Here is a 24016-nt window from a genome sequence, read left to right on the forward strand (position 1 = left end):
TTTTGGAGCACATCTATCACTGCAGGTGCACGGCTGCTACCTCTACAAAGATCCATGGCTCCAACATGCTCGCATTCTGCATTCTCTCTGCCAAAGATGACCTCCTCCAGCGACATCATCAAAAACTTCAACATGTGGGAGGACCACATAGACCTGGGCGCCAACATGGAGGCCCTCCTTGGTCACCACCAGACGTTCTGGACAGTAAGTAGGCCTATATGTACTATATGTACTAAGAACTATTTCCCCCCCTTTTTTGTTATTGTTATTTCAATGACAGTGGAGCGGTTTTTGCAGAAATCATCTACATCATCTACTGAATCTATTGAAATACATTGGCGGAATGGGGGAAACCAGAATTTCGCGGGACTCTGTGGGGTTCCTTGGTGGTCTAAATTGACCCGTACACTCTTAACACTAATACTCCACTACATCTCAGATCCAAATATTGTGCTTTTACTCCACTACATTTATTTGAAACCTTTAGTTACTTTTAGATTTGGATTATTATTTCGCCAATGCATTTCAATGGGAAGGGGGCGTTTTCATGTCAGTGGAGGATATCTGTAGCCTGGTTCAGACCCTGAATCGCCTTTACATTTTTGTTTTGGCGATTCAGGTAGTCTGGTGTTGCTGTAACTGAAGAGGTTTTCCTCATTTGGAAATCCGTACGGCGAATCAGCGTTGTGAATCAGCGTCTTGTGATCAGCGTCAGCGTGGGTGGTGTTTTCCCAGAACACATGTGCGATTCGCCGCCGCCGGACTGGACCGCACACATCGCGTCGCGGTAAAATGCAGTAAAATGCGATCGTATCGATCTCGCTATGAAACATCAGTAGCAGACATGTGTTTGATTACTAATTCGTTGTGCTCCTATTCCTGCTGTTTCTTTGGTTAGCTAGTAGCACTTGCAAGCAACAGGCTAGCCACTAGCCAGCCACATATAACAACACTATGTCATCTGCTTTGCTACTGTTGTGTTGGTCAGGCGGTGAACCAATCGCAGAAGACTGCCTCTTTGGCAACGCCCATCCCAGAAACAGCTCTGGATGGAAGCACTTTCAGACTGAATAATGGAGTGAAACGAAATGTCAATTCAGGCCGAGAGTCAGGCTAGGATATCTGCGCACCGCGCCGACCTTGCGTTTATAATGAATTGCATTTTTATATTGTCTCTGTCGGGCGGAAACTTACATTGACGTTCCCAAAGTTGGGATGCCACGTTAAAAGTGGTTAAAAATGTAATGGTTATATAATCCATTTAGAACGGGTACACATTATTGTGTATTATTATTTTATGCTTTAACTATTGAACTATTTTGAAAAACCTATGTTTCTATGTCAGCAATCTGGCAAACCATCGTCAATGTAATGATATACTGGAATGCAGGCGCAGGTTTCAAGGGTGTTTAATAACTCCAAAACAAAGGTAAGTAAGGCAACAGTAGTTTAAAGCAAAGTTCATATACTGTAGTAAACAAAGGCATACACGGACGGGACCGTGTGGAGCTGCTAGGCTCTAAGAGTGTCAAACAATACTGCCTGAAGCAGAGTGGAGGAGGGGTGTATATATAGGTGAAACTAATGAGGGACAGGTGCGTGGAGCTAATAGGCAGGAGATGAGGACCTCTGGAATGAGGACGTGGGCGTGGTCGTGACAGTACCCCCCCCCCTGACGCGCGGCACTGGCCGCAGGACGAACAGGACCTGGAGGCCGACCCCGAGGGCGTGGAGCGGGTCGATCGGGATGATGCTGATGGAAGTCCCGGATCAGATTCGGATCCAGAACATCAACAGCTGGAACCCAACAACGCTCCTCAGGGCCGAACCCCTCCCAGTCCACCAAATACTGAAGCCGACCCCCACGGCGCCTGGAGTCCAGAAGGGTTCTGACAGCATAGGCAGGCGCGCCCTCTATGTCGAGAGGAGGTGGTGGGGTATCGAGGGGGACAGCATCAGCCAGGGGACCAGGAGTCACAGGCCTGAGGAGGGAGACATGAAACGTGGGTGAAATGCGGTAATGAGCAGGAAGTTGTAGTCTGTATGATACCTCATTGATGCTCCGCAGGATCTTGAAGGGACCCACAAAGCGCGGACTCAGCTTCCGGCAGGGCATACGAAGTTTGAGGTCCTTGGTAGAGAGCCAGACTCGATCTCCCGGCTTGTAGACCGGAGTGTTGCTGCGATGACGGTCAGCTTGCTCCTTTTGTCGGCGGATGGCACGCTGGAGTCGGACATGAGCTGCACTCCATACCTCCTCAGAATGACGGAACCACTCATCCACAGCAGGGGCCTCTGTCCTACTTGAGTTCCAGGGGCACATAGGAGGCTGGTAGCCGAAGACGCACTGGAAGGGAGTCAGACCTGTAGATGAGTGGCGGAGGGAATTCTGAGCATACTCAGCCCAGGGAAGGAACTTGGACCACTCAGTCTGCCGGTCCATGCAGTAGCTGCGTAGGAACCTCCCCAGTTCCTGGTTGGTCCTTTCCACTTGCCCATTAGACTGCGGCCTGTAGCCAGAGGTGAGGCTCACTGCAACCCCCAGTTTCCCCATGAAGGCCTTCCATACACGTGAGGTGAACTGAGGGCCACGATCTGAAACTATGTCCTCCGGAAGGCCATAGTGCCGGAACACCTGTTCAAACATCACTTCTGCTACCTGGAAGGCAGTGGGGAGACCAGTGAGAGGAATAAAACGACAGGCCTTGGAAAATCTGTCAACTACTACCAGCACGGTGGTGTAACCGTTAGAAGAGGGGAGATCAGTAACAAAGTCAATGGACAGGTGTGACCAAGGTCGCTCAGGAACAGGAAGCGGAAGTAGTTTACCAGCTGGAGCGTGTCGCGGGGACTTAGACTGGGCACAGATGGAACAGGACTTTACATAACTACTGACATCTTGGACTAATGTGGGCCACCAGTACTTCTCGGAGAGTGCTTGTGTAGTGCGGGTAATACCTGGATGTCCAGTTGCCACAGAAGTATGCGCCCAGGTTAGTAACTGATCCCTCACAGTCATGGGAACATAGGTGCGTTCGGAAGGACATTTTGCCGGAACAGGATCTGCTACCTGGCCCTGACGAATCTCCTCCTCGATGTTCCAAAGCACGGGTGCCACAATGCGAGAGGGATGGATGATGGGACTAATTACAGCTGGAAACTCGGCTGCATCATACATCCGAGAAAGAGCATCGGCCTTGGTGTTTTTGGAACCCGGTCTATAAGAAAGGATAAAGTCAAAGCGTGAAAAGAATAGAGCCCACCTAGCTTGTCGTGAGTTCAAGCGCTTTGCCTTTTGGATGTACTCCAGGTTGCGGTGGTCCGTCAACACCAAGAATGGCTCCTTGGCTCCCTCCTTGGAGAAAACCTCACTCAGGTCCTGGTAGGCCTCAGGGATGGTGGGCTGAGAAGCAGACTCTGGACTTTCCACTGTCGTAGACCCACATGATAAGGAAAGACAGTTTTTACGACAATAGTTTGACCAGGCTGTAATCTCCGGCTCCGTCCATGAAATGGTGGGGTTATGAAGTTGGAGCCAGGGGAGACCGAGAGTGATCTTGTGGATCGGCGCTCTAATCACAAGCAGTGGAATGCTCTCCCGATGCATAGCGCCTACTGTGATGAAGAGGGGACTGGTGATGTGGGTAATGGTACCGTCACCTACAGGTCTGCCATCGAGAGCTTGGATGGGAATGGGAGTGATAAGATTGTGAAGGGGTAGGTGAAGGGACATAGCAAGGTCCTTATCAATGAAGTTCCCTGCAGCCCCGGAGTCCACTAATGCTGTAGAGACATCACATGAAGAGCAGCCATCAACAGTAATCGGGACCAGAAAAGGTTTGGTACTAATAGCTGAAGGTGGGGTACTCACTTCAGTAGTAGTAGTAGGAGGTCTCAGAGGGCTGTCTCTCTGCTCTCTGCGGTTAGTGTGCGACGCCGGTTTCAGTGGACAGTCTGCAAGCTGGTGGTTCTCAGCTCCACAGTATCGGCAAAGACCCAGCTGGATACGACGACGTCGCTCAGCCGCTGAGAGACGGACAAAATCCACCTCCATGGGCTCCGGAACAGGCTCAGAGTTAGTGGTGTTTGGCGAAGGGAAGCGAGAAGGTCTCTGGCGCTCTCTGAGTAGGTTATCCAGGCGGATGGCCATGGATATGAGAGCATCCAAGGACAGGTCTTCATCTCTGCAGGCCAGCTCTGTCTGGACCTCCCTCCGTAACCCCTTTCGGAACAAGGTGCGCAGAGCTGGTTCATTCCAACCACTGGATGCGGCCACGGTGCGGAAGGTGAGTGCATATTCAGCAGCGGTACGGGAACCCTGGCGTAATTGAAGAAGCCGCTCACCTCCATCCTGGCTCTCGGGTGGATGATCAAAAACAGCTCGAAACTGATCCAGGAACAAATCATAGGACCTGACCTCAGGCCCCCTATTCTCCCAGACAGCAGTGGCCCACTCTAAAGCCCTTCCAGTCAGGAGAGAGATGATAGTAGCCACTTTGGAGGCCTCAGACGTGGGGGCTCCAGACTGGTGGGCAAAGTACAAGGAGCATTGTAGGAGGAACCCCTTGCATTTTGAAGCGGTGCCATCATACTTGTCAGGAAGCGCTAACCTGCCAGTAATTGGAGGAGGAGGAGAGTCCGGCGGAACAGCATGTTGATCCGCGTTAGGAGCTTGTAGGTTCGGAGCGGCTAGCTGTGAAGCCGCCACGGTGGTGGTCAGCTGTTGGAGTTGGGCTAGAACCTTATCCATGGCTGTGCCTAGCTGATTCAGCTTAATGTTGTGTTCGCCAAGGACACGCCCCTGTTCACCAACAACCCTCTGTAAACCTGCTGCATCCTCCATGGAGGCAGTATTCTGTAATGATATACTGGAATGCAGGCGCAGGTTTCAAGGGTGTTTAATAACTCCAAAACAAAGGTAAGTAAGGCAACAGTAGTTTAAAGCAAAGTTCATATACTGTAGTAAACAAAGGCATACACGGACGGGACCGTGTGGAGCTGCTAGGCTCTAAGAGTGTCAAACAATACTGCCTGAAGCAGAGTGGAGGAGGGGTGTATATATAGGTGAAACTAATGAGGGACAGGTGCGTGGAGCTAATAGGCAGGAGATGAGGACCTCTGGAATGAGGACGTGGGCGTGGTCGTGATAGTCAAAGAAAAGGTCCTTTTCACTTAACTGGAGCTCAGTTAACCAAGAGACATTACTACCCTTTACCAAACAAGTAGTGAAAATAGCAGATGTACAAGCTCACGAGTTGCTTCGCACTGCGTTGTGACCCATACAACGTGTCCGCCGCATCGGTCCAGACCCCAGTGTTAGGAAACAGCTGGTTCTGGTACACCATAGCCATTAGCCACTAGCTAGCCCAAAAATTAGCCAGGCAGCACAGCAGCATAACATAGCATTCATCATTACAAGTCTATAGCCATGACTCACCAGTGAGGACGCCAGGGCTAGCAGAGGGCGATGTTTAATGCCTTTATAGCCTAGGTTGTGTTGTCTTGGTGTTCTGTTTATATTCCTTAAATTGTTATAATTCACCGAGTCCATGACGCATGTTACGCACGGAGAGACAGACGCGCAGACAAGTTAAAAGGGAAGTCCTTTGAAAGCCATTTCCTCTCTAAACAGTGCCCAGAAGCACATTTCAAAACAAGAGTCTTTCTTTTTTTTTTGTCTACACAATCGATCATTCAACACATGTTTATTTTGAAATTGTACTGGAAATAGAAGTAGCCAACAATAGCTCCTACTTCACGCCACTGATGTCAGAGCCTCTACTTGCCGATCGGCAATATTTTTCCCCCAACCCCCCTTTAGGGGGTGCGGTGGGACGTGGGGGAGGGGGTGCGGCCGCACCCCCAGCACCCCTACTTCCCTCGGCTATGTATTTGGCCACGGACAGTCGGACACCCATCTCAAAATATCTAGTTCCAGGGACCACCCAGAAGCAATTGAGTTACAAACGTTCGCTTTAAAAATACATATATTCAAATATTTGCGCACATTTTCACGACTTTTTCAAAAATAGCAGATCTACAAGAGTGCCGTGCGGTGAGCTTGTATATCTGCTATTTTTTCAATAGTTAAAGCATTCAATATGCCCGGGCCTAAATATGATAAAAGGCATATCTAAATTACAATATTTTGTCACATCACAGATGGACGGTAAATCAGATTAATCTGCAAAAAACTATTCCAATTTGGGGACAATTATGCATAAAATAACTGAATTTGCAGTTAAATGTGAACACTAGGGCAGGGGTTCCCAAACCTTTATGCCGTATTATCTTCAGCATAACAGTATGATCTAACATTTTTTTTGGCAAAATGTTTAAATCTTTTGTCATTAATTATTATAAGATGACATCATCTGAATGAATTTGTGTTTAATTGAGAAAATGAAGTAATTCACCTCTATATAAAGGGATTTTTGCCATTTTTGCCATTATTCTCCCCGAGATGTTGCGAGGAAAACATTGACAAAGGAGCCATTTTGGTAACTGTAAATAACTTTGTACTTAAATTAAAAATATTATCAAATTATCTCGTGGCACCCCTGGACTGCCGTCGTGGCACCCCAGGGTGCCCCGTCACCCACTTGGAAAACCCTTGCACTAGGGGGAGGAGATTGCCATCTGTACTGTATATGGCCACCTGCTGCTCTGTAGAAAAGAAATTGTGATACTTTTCCCACAGGAGTAAGACACGTAATAGTTTGATAAGGTGGGAAAATTCCACTGAAATTGTAGCATGAGACGCAGCTGCTTCTGTTGACATCAGATATTGTATTTACTTGTCCTTGGCTAAATTTGTTGGACAAATTAAATTGATTTTGTTACACATTGCATCAGAAATGTACTGGCGGCGTGAGCTTGAAGATCTGCTACAGATATGGTACAGATATATGTTCAAAAGATTCTCATACATTTTGAAAACGTGTGAAATTGGTGCTTTAAGTACATATGGATGCCAATACATCTGTGCTTTTACTCAAGTAAATTTTGAATACTAATAATTTTACTTGTAAAAGAGTAACCTATTTCTACTGAGTAGCCTATTTCCTACATTGTGGTATTGATCATTTTACCTGCTGCTCTGTAGGCTTCAGCCTGGCTTCCATGGCTTTGGAAATATATACAGTATTATGCAAAATTACAGCAGTCAACAGGAGATGTTAAATCAAAAGACAGAAGCACTTTGACCACCGGTACAACGGTACAAGCTCACAGAAGCAGCAGCAGCACGGCCACTCTGTCACTTCACTGCTGCGTGCTGCCTCTGCCTGTCATACAGGGGCGTCAGTTGGGTATGGCAGGGGTATGCAGCTGCCATACCCTGGGTCCAGGGGGAGAATACAAGTTACTTTAAAATATAAATCCATGAATGTCTCAATGTCTATCTGTGCTGGTTATGTTGTTAAATTATATTAAAATAACTACAAATGCAAAATTTAACAAGGTATTATAATTATTCTCCACACTTTTATTCTCCCCATCTTGACAGAATAGTATATTCCCAGGTTCCGCAGGTCAGCTGCACAGGTGCAATTCATTATTGTTAATTGTGGCACGTTTACTAACTTGCCAAGTTTAGCTGCATTTGAACAACTGTTCCAGGCTGGCTGCCATATTCAGTCCAAGAAACCATAGACATTTTGGGGGAAAGAAATATTAAAATAAATGTATCATGCTTGTTGCTAAGGTATGGCAACATCACTGGTGTCATGTTGCCATACCTTACCTTTTTCTGAACTGACGCCACTGCTGTCATATTCAAGTTGAATAAATTCAAAATCTGAGGGTCCAGAAATAATTTGGAGGGGCCAGTTTTGGCCCGCGGGCCACCTATTGCCGACCCCTGGGCTACAGTATTGATATAGAACAGGGGTCTTCAACGTTTTCAGGCCAAGGACCCCTTAGTAGAGAAGAGAGATGAAGCAGGGACCCCCGCATTATCCCCATATAGTTTCATCGTTTGACATCACAACCATTCATGTCAATTTGTGTCTTCAGATATTTAACCACTTGAACTGTCAATACTTAAAAAACTTGACCTTTCTCTCTGTACTTAGTCTGCCCCTTTTCCCCTCTACACCAAACCTCTTTGGCAAAAATAGCAGATCTACAAGCTCGGCTTGTAGATTTTTGGCTAAAGTTCTCAGATTTTTTGGCTAAAATTCTAAGAAGTTCTAAGAATATGGAAACTAGGGTTCAAGTTAATATAAAAAAAGGAGAGAAAAACTTTCACTCAAACATTTGGAGGATCCCCTATAGTAACTCTGAGGACCCCCTTGGGGTCCCGGACCCCCTGTTGAAGACCCGAACATCATTCATCACAGACCTTGTAATGTTAAAACAGAAACAAATAACACTGGACTGGTTTAAAACTACAAGCTTCAATTCCAGCACGTAAAACAAACAGCACCGTGAGAGCAATGGACACCCACATGCTCTGTGAAAACAATTTACAACTTAAGCCTTTACCAGACGCTCTTAATCTAACGTGACACACTGCATCAAATGCACCGAGACATGAAAACCATGAGAAAACATCCTGTTCAAAGATAGATAGACATTATAAATGAGTAGCCTTAGGGTGTGTGTGTGTGTGTGTGTGTGTGTGTGTGTGTGTGTGTGTGTGTGTGTGTGTGTGTGTGTGTGTGTGTGTGTGTGTGTTTGTGTGGGGGGACGGGGAATTACTACTTTGTAGGGACCTCATGTCCCCACAAAGATAGTACAATCGGAGAAAAAAAACTTGTGGGGACAAATTTTAGTGTCCCACAAGGTGTTTAGGGGTTAGGTTAAGGGTTAGGGTTAGGGTTAGGGTTAGGGTTAAAAATGAATGGAATGTCCCCACAAATATAGTAGACTATGTGTAATGTCCCCACAAAGTAGTAATTGCAAACCTGTGTGTGTGTGTGTGTGTGTGTGTGTGTGTGTGTGTGTGTGTGTGTGTGTGTGTGTGTGTGTGTGTGTGTGTGTGTGTGTGTGTGTGTGTGTGTGTGTGTGTGTGTGTGCGCGCGCGTGCGTCACAGTGTTGTCATAGACAAACACCCAGGTGTGTACTTTATGGTCACATCATTGTGTACAGAGATTCAACATGTCAACGTATTTATTTAGCAATGTCCAGAGGAACTGAGGTGAAGTTTGTTTGATTCTTCAAACCCGTCTAGACAGTTGAGTCAGGTGACAATCTACTGTAGTTCCTGAAATCAATGAATATTGCAGGGGTTGTCAACGTTTTCAGGCCAAGGACCCCTTAGTTGAGAGAGAGATGAAGCAGGGACCCCCTACAACCTGTTCATGGATTCCATATATTTTCATTTTTTGACAGCACAATCATCAGTGTATTTTGGATTCATGTCAATTTGTGTTTTCAGATATTTAACCACTTGAACCGTCAATACTTAATAAACTTGACCTTTCACTCTGTACTTAGTCTGCTCCTTTTCCCCTCAACACCAAAGCTCTTTGCGACTTTGCCAAACAAGCCGATCTACAAGCTCATAATGCCTCGCATTGTGAGGCGTTGTGAGCTTGTAGATCTGCTATTTTTTCTGCTAGTTCTGAGAACATGGACACTAGGGTTCAAGTGGTTAATATAAATAAAAAGGAGAACAACTTTTATAATTTCTCAAATATTTGGAGGACCCCCTGTAGTAACTCTGGGGACCCCCTAGGGGTCCCGGACCCCCTGTTGAAGACCCCTGGGATATTGTGAGGCTTATTGGAGAGAAAGTTGTAATATTAACCGTATAGGGCTGGGGTGGTATGAAAGAGAGAAAGTCAGAATTGTAATGCTCATTCTATAAATGCTTTATTGTCTAAATGCACAGAGTGATATTGGATATACATACAGTACATATTGGATATACATACAGTACATATTGGATATACAGTACATAATAGCAATGGTTCTCAAACATTTAAATTTAAGGTCTCCCCTGAACTTCCACAGTGTACAGTTGGACAGGGATGTGCAGAGAATTTTAGAGAGGCATCATGCATGGTCTTCTAAAAGGGCACTTTTGGTGAAAATATCGGATATAGGAGAATGCCTATTTTCTGTGCGTGATGTTTACTGTATGTGTGCACGTGTCTGCAAATGGAACCAAATGGACCCACAAGGGCCGGATTTACAACCTTGTAATGGGTCAACCCTAACCCAGAGAGTGCCTGGAATCCACTTAAGGAACAACAGTTCCCAAACATTTTCATGTCAAGGATCCCCAAATTAATATATATGTAAATATAATGTATTTGTTGTTTTCATGTGTTTTTGAAAATAGCTGACAAAGAAGCTCAAAACAAGACGCATTGTTGATGTGCTTTGAGCTTGTAGTTCTGCTATTTCATAGCTGAAGTATAAGATATTTGTGGTCAAAACCGATTTTGATGCTTTATCAACTAATTTATCTGGGGATCACCTGAAACCCCCTTAAGGACCCCATTTTGAGAACCAGTGTATGCATATCCAGAGAGAGAGAGAGCGAGAGAGAGAGAGAGAGAGAGAGAGAGAGAGAGAGAGAGAGAGAGACCGCGACCCAGAGAGGCAGAATAAGGAATATAATTGAATGTGGATTCAATCCAGTAAATCATGATTCGTGTGGAGTGGGCGTGGCCAGGAGTTAGATGATCTCAGTGGTGCACTTGCAGGAGGCGGGGCACCAGCCTGCGATGGTGGGGTGACTGCACCCCCACTTCTCCTTCAGAGAAGGACAGTTGTTTGGCCCATCGTTGTAGGGACAGGGATTGGCTGAGACAGACAGGGAATGACAGAGAGAGTTGATGGTGAGTTGATGGTGCTAGATTTAACGGTGAAATATCATTAACTTATTACACGTCTCACCTTCTCCTGAATATTGTTAAGGTTTAGTCTCTGTTATCTCACCCTCATCATTCTCCCAATCCTAAACTGAGGCTAAGGTTTGGGAGAATTAGGGCAAGGGTAAATAATGGGGTTGGTGTTAGGGTAAAGAATGGGGTTGGTGTTAGGGTAAAGGAAAATATGTAACTCTCTTGTTATAGAATAAGGCAGCTCGTCTTGCTCTTAAGTGCAATATTCGATTCAATATACTATCTATTCATCAGAATCTGTCATGGCTGTTGGTGGAACAGAGACTAACTACTAGTCTGGCAGTATTTTTTAGGAATATTTGTTTAAATAAAAAACCTAAATGCTTATATGAAAACATTCATTATACCAGCAATAGACACCAATATAATACCAGACATGTAGCGAAGGGTCGATTTACAGCACTTAAGCCAAGAACTAATGCAATGAAGAATACAGTCATGTACAGGGCAATGACTTTTTGGAACTCTCTACCAGTATGTATTACAACAATTAACAGTAAAAGGCTTTTTAAGAACAGACTAAAGCATTTTCTCAGACATCCGGATTAATTGTAATTCTGTTATATTCACTGTATACCATGTAACATTATCTGAATGCAGTAACTGTGTTTTTATGCTGTAGAGTATTTTATCTGATTATATATATTGTTCTGTGATATTTGTAAATATATGTTATTTGCTTTTTTTGTATGTACCTGTATATTATTTTCTGTGGACCCCAGGAAGAATAGCTGTTGCCAGGTGTAACAGCTAATGGGGATCCAAAATTAACTCATAAACTCATAGAGACTAATTGTTCAAAGATAAGGTAAGAGATTGCTATAGTTTAGTGTTTAGTTCAGTAACAGCGGTCTCCATGTCGCTCCGGCTTTTTATTAAACAGAAAATACGTTTTCAGGTCGGAATACCAATTTTATCCAATCAAGATGGAGAAAAAACTGATTAAAAAAGTGAAATTAGACGTGAACACTCAAACTGGAACACCTGATAAATGGGCACTCCGTCCAGATGGACATCTCCTGATACATTTTTTGTTAATAACCTTTTAAGAAAAACTAAAACAAAATGTTGGTCACTTACTGCACAGCTTGTCATCACAGGCATTGGGACAGTCACCACATGCTGGCCCTTCCTTGTAGGGCTCTTCCAGGCCACCCACATTACCACTGCAATGTGGGACAAAACATCACATTACCACTGCAATGTGGGACACAACATCACATTACCACTGCAATGTGGGACACAACATCACATTACCACTGCAATGTGGGACACAACATCACATTACCACCGCAATGTGGGACAAAACATCACATTACCACTGCAATGTGGGACAAAACATCACATTACCACTGCAATGTGGGACACAACATCACATTACCACTGCAATGTGGGACACAACATCACATTAACACCGCAATGAGGGACCCAACATCAAATATTAAACATGATATGATGATATTTTTTGTGTTCCCAAGTCCATCTATACTAGTGGTTTCAAACCTGTTCCGGATCCGGGCCCACTAGAACATCTTGCTAATGTGAGTAGAGTACAGTAGTACTTACGTTGGACAGTACTGACAAACGTAGAAGTATTGGTAAGCGGCGTTGGGGCAGTGGGCCACGGCACATCCCACCTTGTTGGAGCGGTACCACACCACCTGTGCAACACACACAACACTACTTATCACTTTTGTAACCCATTTCTCACCCGGTGCCAAACTGCCTAAGCTGTAATCCTGGGCGCTGCTCTCCCTCTGCCAACCTGGGGAGAGCCCCGAACTGAGCTTGTGCTTCCGTCAATGTATGGGGAGTGACAAGCCGCTTCTTATCACCAGGGGGAGTTACCCAGGTGGAGGTAGTGAATGGAAGGAACACGTTATTCCAAGCGGTTCCCAGGGGGAGGCAGTATAGAGACCAGGACTACTGCATGTTTTTGTGAGGGTACCTCTGCTAGGGGACACGTCAAGGACAAGGGCTAGTTCACATTTAACCTCAAATTAATTAAAGCAAATACTTAGACACTTTTACTCAAGTAAAAGTTTGAAAACAGACATTTTACTTGTAACAGTATCGTTACTGAGGGCTTCCAACGTAAAACAAAAAAAAAAAAAAACGTAAAAGGTCTTATTTGGGATGTTCCTTTAGGCAGGGTGTTTAAGTGTAGGCCTACTTGCTGTACTACATTTCAATTGTATTGACTATACTTGTACTGTTCTCCATTTTTGTCTAATAAAATAATCAATCAATCAATCAAAAACAGTGTATTTGTAAAGCCTACAGTAGCTGTCTGTCTGTCACACTAATCAACAACTGGTCAGTCAGCTGTGTGTGTTTGCGGCGCTCGTCAATGATTGCTGGCCACACACACGCACGCACGCACGCACACACACACACACACACACACGCACACGCACACGCACACACACGCACACACACACACGCACACACACACACACTGTCTCTGCATGCAGCGAAGCGAGCGAGCCACGCATCAAAGCAATCCGGCAGTCAACCTGCGGGTCGAGACCCCCAGAGAGGTCCCCAAAAGTTTTGTCACAATTTAAAGGACAACTTTGTTTTTTTTACCACAAGGGTTCATATTTTAGATAGTCATTAGAGAAAATAAAAGATGAGTGTTAAAATGTTTTCATTTACTTATTTCTATCGTTTTAGTGATTTTAACGATTTAGATTTGCAGCAAAAATTGAACATTGTTCTATGCATATAGCCTAATTTAGGGTGCTCTGCAGTCCTTTAAGGATTTAAGACTGACAGTTGCCACTCGCCATTATGGCTTGTTTTATATTGTGACATTGCAACATTTAAGTCCAGAGTACATACAGTATGTTCCAGTGTACCTGTGTGAAGTGTCCCACCACTCCTCCGTTGACAGATCCCTCCCCGTACTTCCAGTCCTTCACCTCATCATACCAGGCCTGGACAGCATCGTCCCATGTCTTCTCTGCACTGGACATGAACAGGTTCTCCCCACAACCACTGGCTACAGAGAGAGAGAGAGAGAGAGAGAGAGAGAGAGAGAGAGAGAGAGAGAGAGAGAGAGAGAGAGAGAGAGAGAGAGAGAGAACATGAACAGGTTCTGTACTACAGAGGGAGAGAGGACATGTACAGGTTCTCCCCACAACCACTGGCTACAGAGAGAGAGAGAAAGAGATTGATTGATTCCCCCATAATAATAATGAACACAGTATTTTGTCCCTTATCAGTTCAATAAGGGATGTGTCTTCCAAATGAGGGACGATTCCGTATTTCAAGGGATGGTTGGCAACCATAATTACCACACATACTGTACTTGCGTGATGGATTATAAATTAATGTTATGTTAATACTATAACATAAATATTATTATTAATGTTAAGCGGCTCTTACTGCTGATTTTTCGTGCCCCTTTCGGGCTGTGTTCCAAGGTGCATTTGTCAGCCCATTTCTGAGCGTTGGCAGCAGCTTCCTCGCTCCACTCCTGAGAGAATGAAAGGACATGAGAGGATGAGTGTTTCCATAGCCTTTTGGCAACAGTATGCAGCTGTATGTGTTTTTTGCTTTTTTAAACATCCACTGGTGACTTACCATCTTCAGCATGTTTCTGGCGCTAGGCTGCACACCTATAGTAAGTATATTATTATTATTATTAGTAGTAGTAGCAGTAGCAGTAGCAGTAGTAGTAGTAGTAGTATTATTAGTATTAGTATTATGGAGAGAGAGAGAGAGAGAGAGAGAGAGAGAGAGAGAGAGAGAGAGAGAGAGAGAGAGAGAGAGAGAGAGTGTGTGTGTGTGTGTGTGTGTGTGTGTGTGTGTGTGTGTGTGTGTGTGTGTGTGTGTGTGTGTGTGTGTGTGTGCACCTCTTCTCAGCTCGTTGTGTTTGTCCACAATGGTCTTCTTGTCAGCTTCGGACACCCCTACAAATACACCAGAAAACCCAGCAAAAACATTGAGGAACAACTATTACTATATGCAATGTTTGAAAATTACATTTTAATTTCTGGTTCCCATCTTTTCATGGCTTGTTCCCTTGTGTGGTGTTATGTGAATGATCCAGGAATGTGGAAGTGCTGTTATTAAATCCAAGTATAAGAGTGAAGAGTTTGATCTTCATATTTGTACTATGGATTTTCTTACCCTCAGCTTCAGTTCCAGCCAGGAGAGCAAAGAGCACCGTGAGAGCAATGCACACCTTCATCCTCTGTGGAAACCATAAGAATACATCATGTTTAAAGTCCTAGACATATAGATAGATTTAGGATGTAGCAATAACAAAGTGTGTCCATGTATGAAACTATAACTACAACAAAGAGACATAATAGGAACATTTTAATTACAAACTTACTCTATCATTTAACATCAAGGTCTAATTTCAGCAGATGGGAACAGATGGTCCACTGAAAGGAGAAGAAACTTGCCTCTGGTAGTTTGAAGTGTCTCCTTTCAGATGAAATAACTGCTGACGTTGAGTTGTATCGGCTGGTCTTGTGTGGTCTTGTGTGGTCTGTGGTGGCGGTATTTATATCCTTAAATCGTTAACCTCAGTGTTGTTTTTTACCACTAAGATAAACACCTTTGTCATGTGTGTACTTTAGCGTCACATCATATCGTGCCAAGTACAGTAGTGATCAAACAATGGAACTGTGGTCATCATCAGTTTGAACAGGTGAGCTCAGGTCACAGGCGATAATCTACTGTTGCAGATACTCCTTTTGAAATAGCGCACGATTTTCAATTTTCAATTCAAAGGGCTTTATTGGCATGAGAAAACAAATGTTTGCATTGCCAAAGCAGAAGTGTACACAGTATAATACAATCAATATAATACAATCAAAATAAAATAATGTACCATTTGAAGGGGTGGCACAGTTTTCATGTATTACTCAATGCAGACATGATCGTCTTTAAGGTGGTTGTGTTCCATTTGATATCCTCCTATCACAGCAGCTCACACATCTTGCACATTGTCATACTTCACCCAGCAGATATGGGAGTTTTCATCACCACTGTTTTTATTCCAGTTTTTTAAATCTTTATTCTTAAACCTATTCTCTGAAGAACATTGAACCTTGATGTATATGCTAGATAATAAACAATCTTTAACTGATTGATTGATGTATTGCATAATTATTGCATTGGCCCCCTTACTGGAGGCAATTTCAAAAGTTTGCACGTCAAATGTTTGCGTTTTGCTTCAATTCCAGACATGAAAACCTTGAGAAAATGTTGTGTATTGGAGGGGGTTTTGGGGCTCTCTGTGCCCACAGAAAACAGATATGAAAGTCCAGTCCTTTGTCCATCAATAGTTGGTTTTATTGTAGAGACGGGGAGTTCAGGTTAGACAGATGTAGCGTATTGTGAGCCCTCCAACAGACCCCAGCTCCAACAGAGGGCTGACTCCAACAGAACAAAGTACGGAGATTTGGGCTAGCTTTTATAACCAGTGTCTATGCACATGCCTGCATCTTCTAAGTTTGTGCATGAGGTATGTGTGTTAACTTACACATGACCAAATATAGGGATGAGAGAGCTGTACCAATGTGTGTGTGTGTGTGTGTGTGTGTGTGTGTGTGTGTGTGTGCAGGGAGTAGGGGCCGAGTGTGTGCATGTGCACGCACTCTGGATGAAATCCAGATGTCCTGACTCCCTTCACTTGTTTATCCATGGAGGCCCAGGTCGACCTTTCACCCTGCACTCCTAGTGGAATGTCTGGCCTCGCCCTGACTATGTTTTTGTTTGTGTCCAAATGTATCACCATACATATAATGTGTAATGATCTACTTCATATTTCCCCCCTTGAGCGAACGATAGGAGCTCACCCTTGGTAATTGGTCATACATGATACTCAATACCAACAACACAATCGACATACAAACAGGCATGAAAGACTATACAGCAATCGTAAGGTGATTTACATTACATTCACGTGTCTATGCACATGCCTGCATCTTCTAAGTTTGTGCATGAGGTATGTGTGTTAACTTACACATGACCAAATATAGGGATGAGAGAGCTGTACCAATGTGTGTGTGTGTGTGTGTGTGTGTGTGTGTGTGTGTGTGCAGGGAGTAGGGGCCGAGTGTGTGCATGTGCACGCACTCTGGATGAAATCCAGATGTCCTGACTCCCTTCACTTGTTTATCCATGGAGGCCCAGGTCGACCTTTCACCCTGCACTCCTAGTGGAATGTCTGGCCTCGCCCTGACTATGTTTTTGTTTGTGTCCAAATGTATCACCATACATATAATGTGTAATGATCTACTTCAAAAACATCCTGTTCAAAGATAGATAGACAATTATAAATGATTAGCCTGTCTGTGTGTGTGTGTGTGTGTGCGTGTGCGTGTGCGTGTGTGTGTGTGTGTGTGTGTGTGTGTGTGTGTGTGTCAGTCACTGCGTTTTCATAGACAAACACCTAGGTGTGTACTTTATGGTCTCATCATATTGTGCCAAGTACAGTAGATCAACATTGTCAACATATTTATTTTGCAGCATGATCAAACAATGTCCAGAGGAACTGAGTTAGTTTGATTCTTCAAACCCGTCTAGACAGGTGAGTCAGGTGACAATCTACTGTAGCTACTCCGTGGAAATCAACTGGATATAGGGATGCTTATTTGGAGAGAAATGTGTAATATTAACAGCATACCCGAGGGAAGTAGGGGTGCTGGGAGGGCGGCCGCACCCTCTCCCCCAGGTCCCACCGCACCCCCCACCACACCCCCTAAAGGGGGGTTGGGGAAAAATATTGGCCCTCGGCAAGTAGAGGCTCTGACATCAGTGGCGTGAAGTAGGAGCTATTGGCTACTTCTATTTCCAGTACAATTTCAAAATAAACATGTGTTGAATGATCGATTGTATAGAAAAAAAAAAAAAAGAAAGACTCTTGTTTTGAAATGTGCTTCTGGGCACTGTTTAGAGAGGAAATGGCTTTCAAAGGACGTCCCTTTTAACTTGTCTGTGCGCCTGTCTCTCCGTGCGTACTACGTGCGTCTTGGACTCGGTGAAATATAACAACACGGGCATAAAGGAATATAAACAGAACACCAAGACAACACAACCTAGGCTATAAAGGCATTAAACATCGCCCTCTGCTAGTCCTCGCGTCTTCACTGGTCAGTCGTGGCTATATAGACTTGTAATGATGAATGCTATGCTATGCTGCAGTGCTGGCTAATGTACTGTTTGGCTAGTGGCTAATGGCTATGGTGAACCAGTCCAGAACCAGCTGTTTCCTAACACTGGGGTCGGGACCGATGCGTCGGTCGTGTAGCGGACACATTGTATGGGTCTTTAAAATAGCCAATCTAGAAGTTCACAACGCAGTGCGAAGCGACTCGTTGTGAGCTTGTAGATCTGCTATTTTCATTACTACTTGTTTGGTACAGGGTACCCTAACGTTTAATGTCTCTTGGTTCACGGGCTAAAACGTTTGGGAACCATCATGCTTGCTGTTGTAGACAGTGGTGTAAAGGAACTAAGTAGATTAACTGAAAAGCTCTGGGAACTGAATGATTATATGAAACAGGCACGTGTTGTCTGACTGTTGGTACCAATCCAGACTATATCTTGCTGGATGGTGCATGTGGAGATGCAAAGAGAAAGCTGTTCCCGATTGTGTTACATTTAGCTAAAACATAGACTGCGGAAACCCGAATAAAACACGATCAAAACCGCATAAAACCGCTAATTTTAGGTGCGCGCGCGACACACGCGTGCACGAGGAGCGCGTGACAGCACCTCCTACTGTAAATTAGTTCCCGCGGCTATGATTAACAGTACACTAGGGCTGGAGCAGTATGTAGTTATCGCCGTAATAAATATTTCTTTACTGACAGACGGAATGGCAATATGGCAGTATATCTCCCCCAAAACATTGTTTTGAAAGAAATCATAATTGCGGTTACAAACTTGACATCACAGTATGCATTACACGACTGCGGTATGGCAGTATTATGTTATTTGTATATGCCGCTAAATAAATACGTTGACATGTTGATCTACTGTATATGATGACAATATGATGAGACCATGTCAGGACATTTTGCCTTTTTTGCGGCGAACCACAGGCAAAAATAGCTAGACATATGGAGCGACGGCATAAAGAAGAACTGGAGGTGGCTAATGCACTCATGTATGCAAAGAAGTCGAAGGAGAGGAAGGCTCATCTGGCCCTGCTTAGAAAAAAAGGAAATCAGGCAAATAACATTGAAACTATAAAGGAAGGCAAAGGGATAATGGTTCCTTGTAAACAAGAGAGCGATGCGAAGACTAATTTTCGTGATTATGCACATTGTATATAGGGTGCGGTGGTTGTTATAAAAGGAAGTTCATGTGGAAGCATGCTAAACGCTGCAGACTAGCCTGGGAGGTTCGCAGTACAATGTCTGTAAAGACAAGAATCCAGGTTCTCTGTGCTGGTGCTCAACCAGTACCTAATGCTGCGAGGAGGAAGGTATGGAATCTTGTTAATACAATGAAGCAGGATGAAATTTCCCATGCTGTCAAAGGAGACGCATACATTCTGAAGGTTGGAGAAAAAATGTTTAACAAACAGCGTGACACTCCCACACAATCTAATAATGTTCGGCAACTCATGCGAGGACTGGGGGATCTGCTGATCCACGGGAGGACGATGACCCCCGTAAAAGAGGTTAAGGATTATGTCCATCCACAACATTTTATGCACTTTATCGGTGTTGTCTATGCAACAGCTAAGTATGAAGAAGAGACAAACAGATTTGGGAAACCCTCACTGGCATTAAAGCCTAACCCTAACCCTGTTGGATGTGGAAAACAAACCCATGACTGAGAGAAAAATAATTTGGAGCAATCTTGACAAAGTCACTCTGGCACAGGTGATCCGTTTCAATAGAAGAACAAGCCCTGTCAAAGGTGGAAAAAAAGCTCTGCCGTCATTTTGGACTTGTTGAAATCCGAAGCAAACGTGGAAGGAAAGTGCCCGTGATCCTCGCGCCAGCTATGGTCAAATCTCTTGATCTCCTAGTGAAGGAGAGAAGTTCATGTGGAGTGTTGGAAGAAAACCGCTTCTTATTTGCAAGACCAGAGTATGACACAAGCCACAGGGGGTGTGACTGCATCCGTGAGTTGGCTAAGAAGTGTGGGGCGGAAAAACGGGAAGCTTTGACATCCACAAAAATGCGATCGCTACAATCGCTAGAATGTCAAGAGTGCTCAATCTTCACGACACTGAGGAAGATCTGTTGGCAAACTTCCTTGGACATGATATCCGAGTCCACAGGAAGTTTTATCGCCTCCCGGAAGGAACTTTGCAGTTGGCAAAGATAAACAAATTACTCGTGGCATGTGAGCAAGGGAGACTAGCTGACTTCAAGGGTCTGAGTCTCGACCAGATAGTCATCTCCCCTGATGGTAATAAGTTATGAGTTGTAAGGGAAAAGTTGTGAGATGCCTGTATAATTTAAGCTTGCACTTATTGAATTGCATGCCAACTTCATTTGCTTTGCTGTCTTGCAGAGACAACAGAGATTATAGAAGATTCCAACTCAGACGGGTCGGACTCTGATGAGGATCCACCCAGAAACGGTTTGTGTATATTTAAATTGGTATGCTTGATCACAGCAACTCTTTATTATTATTTATTGCGACCATCAGGGAGCAGTTTACTATGAAAACCTCCACCGGCCATCCGTCGGTCGGTCACACGTCACACGTCACACCTTTGCCCTGCTCATATCTCCGCATCAGTATATAGGGCTTGTTTGTTTATTGTATGACATCACGCCACATCATCAGCTGTGGACTCTGTGATGTCATCGTATCGCATCAGTATATAGGGCTTGTTTGTTTATTGTATGACATCACGCCACATCATCAGCTGTGGACTCTGTGATGTCATCGTATCTCCATATATGGCCATCTCCGTATATGGAGATATAAGTCGTCCATGCCCAAGTATGGGCTGGTGAGGTCAGACTTTGTGTGATGCGTAGGTTGATTCAACATTCCAGGCAATGCTCTCTTCCCTGGTGAGAATTGCCCCTTTATATAGGGCTTGTTTGTGTATTGTATGACATCACGCCACATCATCAGCTGTGGACTCTGTGATGTCATCGTATCTCCATATATGGCCATCTCCGTATATGGAGATATAAGTCGTCCATGCCCAAGTATGGGCTGGTGAGGTCAGACTTTGTGTGATGCGTAGGTTATCTCCATATATGGAGATTCAACATTCCAGGTGTAACTATGGCTACCCGTATGACGTGAGAGGTGGAGGTTGTGATATTTGTGGAGATAAGCGACCAACGGTCGCTTATCTCCCGATTAGGGAGTCTTACTGGTTGTTTTACTTGTTTTAATATTTTCATACCCAGATGTGTTACAGATGTGTCAGTGATGTCACAGAAGTTTAGATGAAGGTTACAATACTGTCTGAGGTTAGACAACATACTAACTCCATATTTGGCCATGGCTGCATTGGGAACTTCTTATATGGTTATAGATGTGTCAGAGTGATGTCAGAGTTTTTTCCAGGACAGCCGGACTAACCAGATTGTGCGACCAGTCAATCCACGCCAGGGGAGAAGGCAGAGGTTGGATCAACGCCCTCCACACGTCAAAAGTGTGTGGGAAGTCCTTATGGTTATAGACGTTTCAGAGTGATGTCAGAGGTCTGTGGTTAAGCAACATCTAACTCCATATTTGGCCGTGTTTGTGAGTTGCCACAATAACTACTCTATATCTGCAGTGTGAATGCAGCCCACATCTGCCCTCCAAATAGAACATTGATGCTGACTTTATTTTCTTTGCTGTCTTGCAGGTTCATCTACAGCAATGGAAAGTTACAAGTCTGGCGAATCTGAGTGTGACGATCCGCCCGGAAAAGGTTAGTGTATATTTAAAAATCAAACCTCGGTTCGAAGTGAAGCGGTGAACTTTTATTCTATGTGTTCTAGAGTTATGAACTCTGTGATCTAAACATTCTTTATATATTCTGAATTCTACATTCTTTATATATTCTGAATGAATGAATGATTTTATCTGGAGGGCCGAATTATCATGTTGCTTGACCAATCCTCAAAGTATCCAATCATCAGACCGGGAGAGACACTACACACATATTCTGGACGTACAGGACAGATAAAACCTGTTCATTCTGAACTAAAATGGCCATATATGGACATGGGACACACATTTTGCTTTTTGAAAAAGCCTATTCATTCTGGACTGATATTCTGGACATACGGGACAGATAAAACCTGTTCATTCTGGACTGAAATTACCATATATGGACATGAGGTGACATACATTTTGTTTTCGAAAAAGCCTGTTTATTCTGGACTGAAATTACCATATATGGGCGTGGGCCCCCCCAATCCACTCATTGGAAGCGGTTTTCACCGCTTCAAAAAATTGGTACAGTACTCTTGATCACAGTAACTGTTCCTTTTATTTTTAGTTTGTTTTCTTTACGTTTACATCCCCAGACGTGTTAAGCCTGTCATTATTTTTTGGTAGTGTGGCATAGGATTAACCCCTGTGGGCAATTCTTCTCCACAGTGGGCCAAATGATAGAAAAGAAGAAAAAATATTTATAGAGCTGACTCAATACTGCGTAATATTAGTTTTATAATATACGTAAATGGCACATTTCGATAAGCTGGTAAGAGCATATGTTATGATAAAGCAATGAAAAAGTAAGGTTGCCTTACTAAAATGTCATATCTGTGTCCATTTGCAGTCAGATTGACCCTAAAACCAGATGCATTTTTAGTTTCACATACTGTCTACGCAAGGAAGGTAAAATTAGAAGTCAAAAATTAGAAGTGAGAAAGTACTTTATTTTCTCATTTCCAAGTTACCTTGTCAAGGGTCGGTCAGAGTCAGCCAAAGGCCCTTATAATGCCCAGGTCTGCTATATAGGCTACAAATACAATAACTGTGTTTTCTCTGAATGTTTTTTCCAGGACGACAGTCAATGAAGAGACACACGGTGCAACCAGTGAATCTGCAAAAAGTTCCAAACCAGGGGAGACCAGACCATCATCGCCCTCCACCCGTCAAAAGTTCAGAAGGTGAGCTTGTTGGGGACTCCTTATATGTTTATAGATGTGTCAGCATCATGTCAGAGGCCTGCCAGACTTACAGTCTGATTCAAAATGACATCAGACTTATGACATTGTATAATGTAGCCAACCGCCATAAAATCCCAATAAGATTTAGCCGTGACTCTCGAAACCCATCCCTACGTATACATTTAGCAGTAAATTATGGGGTTGCAGATACGGTGAAATAAGGGCAATCGTTTGATAACCACGCAGAAATAAGTTGCCGTGGGGCATCTTGTTGGAAAGAGTCTTGCTATGAATGTACTGTATTCTTTAATGTTTAGCTATTTTCAACATATAGTTTCTTGTGTTTTAAATGCATACTGCAATTCCTTTGCTAAGGTACCAAACGGGCAAAGAGGAGGTTAAAGCTGTTGAACACTCTTTAGCCCAATTCGCCCTGGATTAACATTACCTGGGGACGTGGGGTAAAGTAATCTTTACCCCACGTCCCCTGTGATTATTATGGCAGATTCGGACGGGATAAGCCATATCTGTAGTTCCTTTACTTTACGGACATTAATCCATTGCGTATAGCGTTTTCTATGGGCTACAGAGCTCCAAGGCACAGCTGTTGTGTGTCATGGTCGGCACTGGAAGATGACGTCAGTGTTTACTGATTTGCGTGTCGCACGTGGTGAAAATGTACTCTAATGTTTTTTAAGTAAAAGTACCAATAAAAATACCACAATATAAAAATGTTACCTGAGTCTGCTTGATGTGTGTTTTGGAAATACTCCAGTAAAGTAACCAAGTACATTTATGTAAGTACTGTACCTACATTTGAGTTAGGCTATTCATACCGGTACTTTACTTTAGTCAATCCAATTTTCAATATTTTAATTTCTACTCCACTACATCTCAGTCCAAACTTTTACTCCACTACATTTATTTTAAAACTTTAGTTAGTTACTTTGTAGATTTTGATTTATACAAAACATACATAAAGCACTTCAGCTGTAGCTTCAAGTGAACATTTTGGCAATTGAAAATAGCTCACATTGTGAGCGTGTAGATCTGCTACTTTTTAAATATTTTTATTTAACACCGGACTTCTACTTGAG

The 24016-nt window shown here is 43.7% G+C and overlaps 1 protein-coding gene across 1 annotated transcript; it reads right to left on the bottom strand.

Annotated features, from left to right (window-relative positions):
* Positions 1-10631: 10631 nt before the first annotated feature.
* Positions 10632-13859, bottom strand: LOC308300333 (cysteine-rich venom protein DIS3-like; the record flags this gene model as incomplete). The annotated part of the gene is made up of 4 exons (XM_080744149.1): positions 13722-13859; positions 12427-12521; positions 11941-12026; positions 10632-10759 (listed from the first exon to the last, which is right to left on the bottom strand). The coding sequence occupies exons 1-4, from the start codon at positions 13836-13838 to the stop codon at positions 10632-10634; spliced, it is 426 nt and encodes a 141-aa protein (XP_080600275.1). The 5' UTR covers positions 13839-13859.
* Positions 13860-24016: the final 10157 nt, after the last annotated feature.

The sequence above is a fragment of the Nannobrachium achirus genome (assembly GCF_963921795.1).
Source record: "Nannobrachium achirus genome assembly, chromosome: 16".
NCBI classification, from domain to species: Eukaryota; Metazoa; Chordata; class Actinopteri; order Myctophiformes; family Myctophidae; genus Nannobrachium; species Nannobrachium achirus.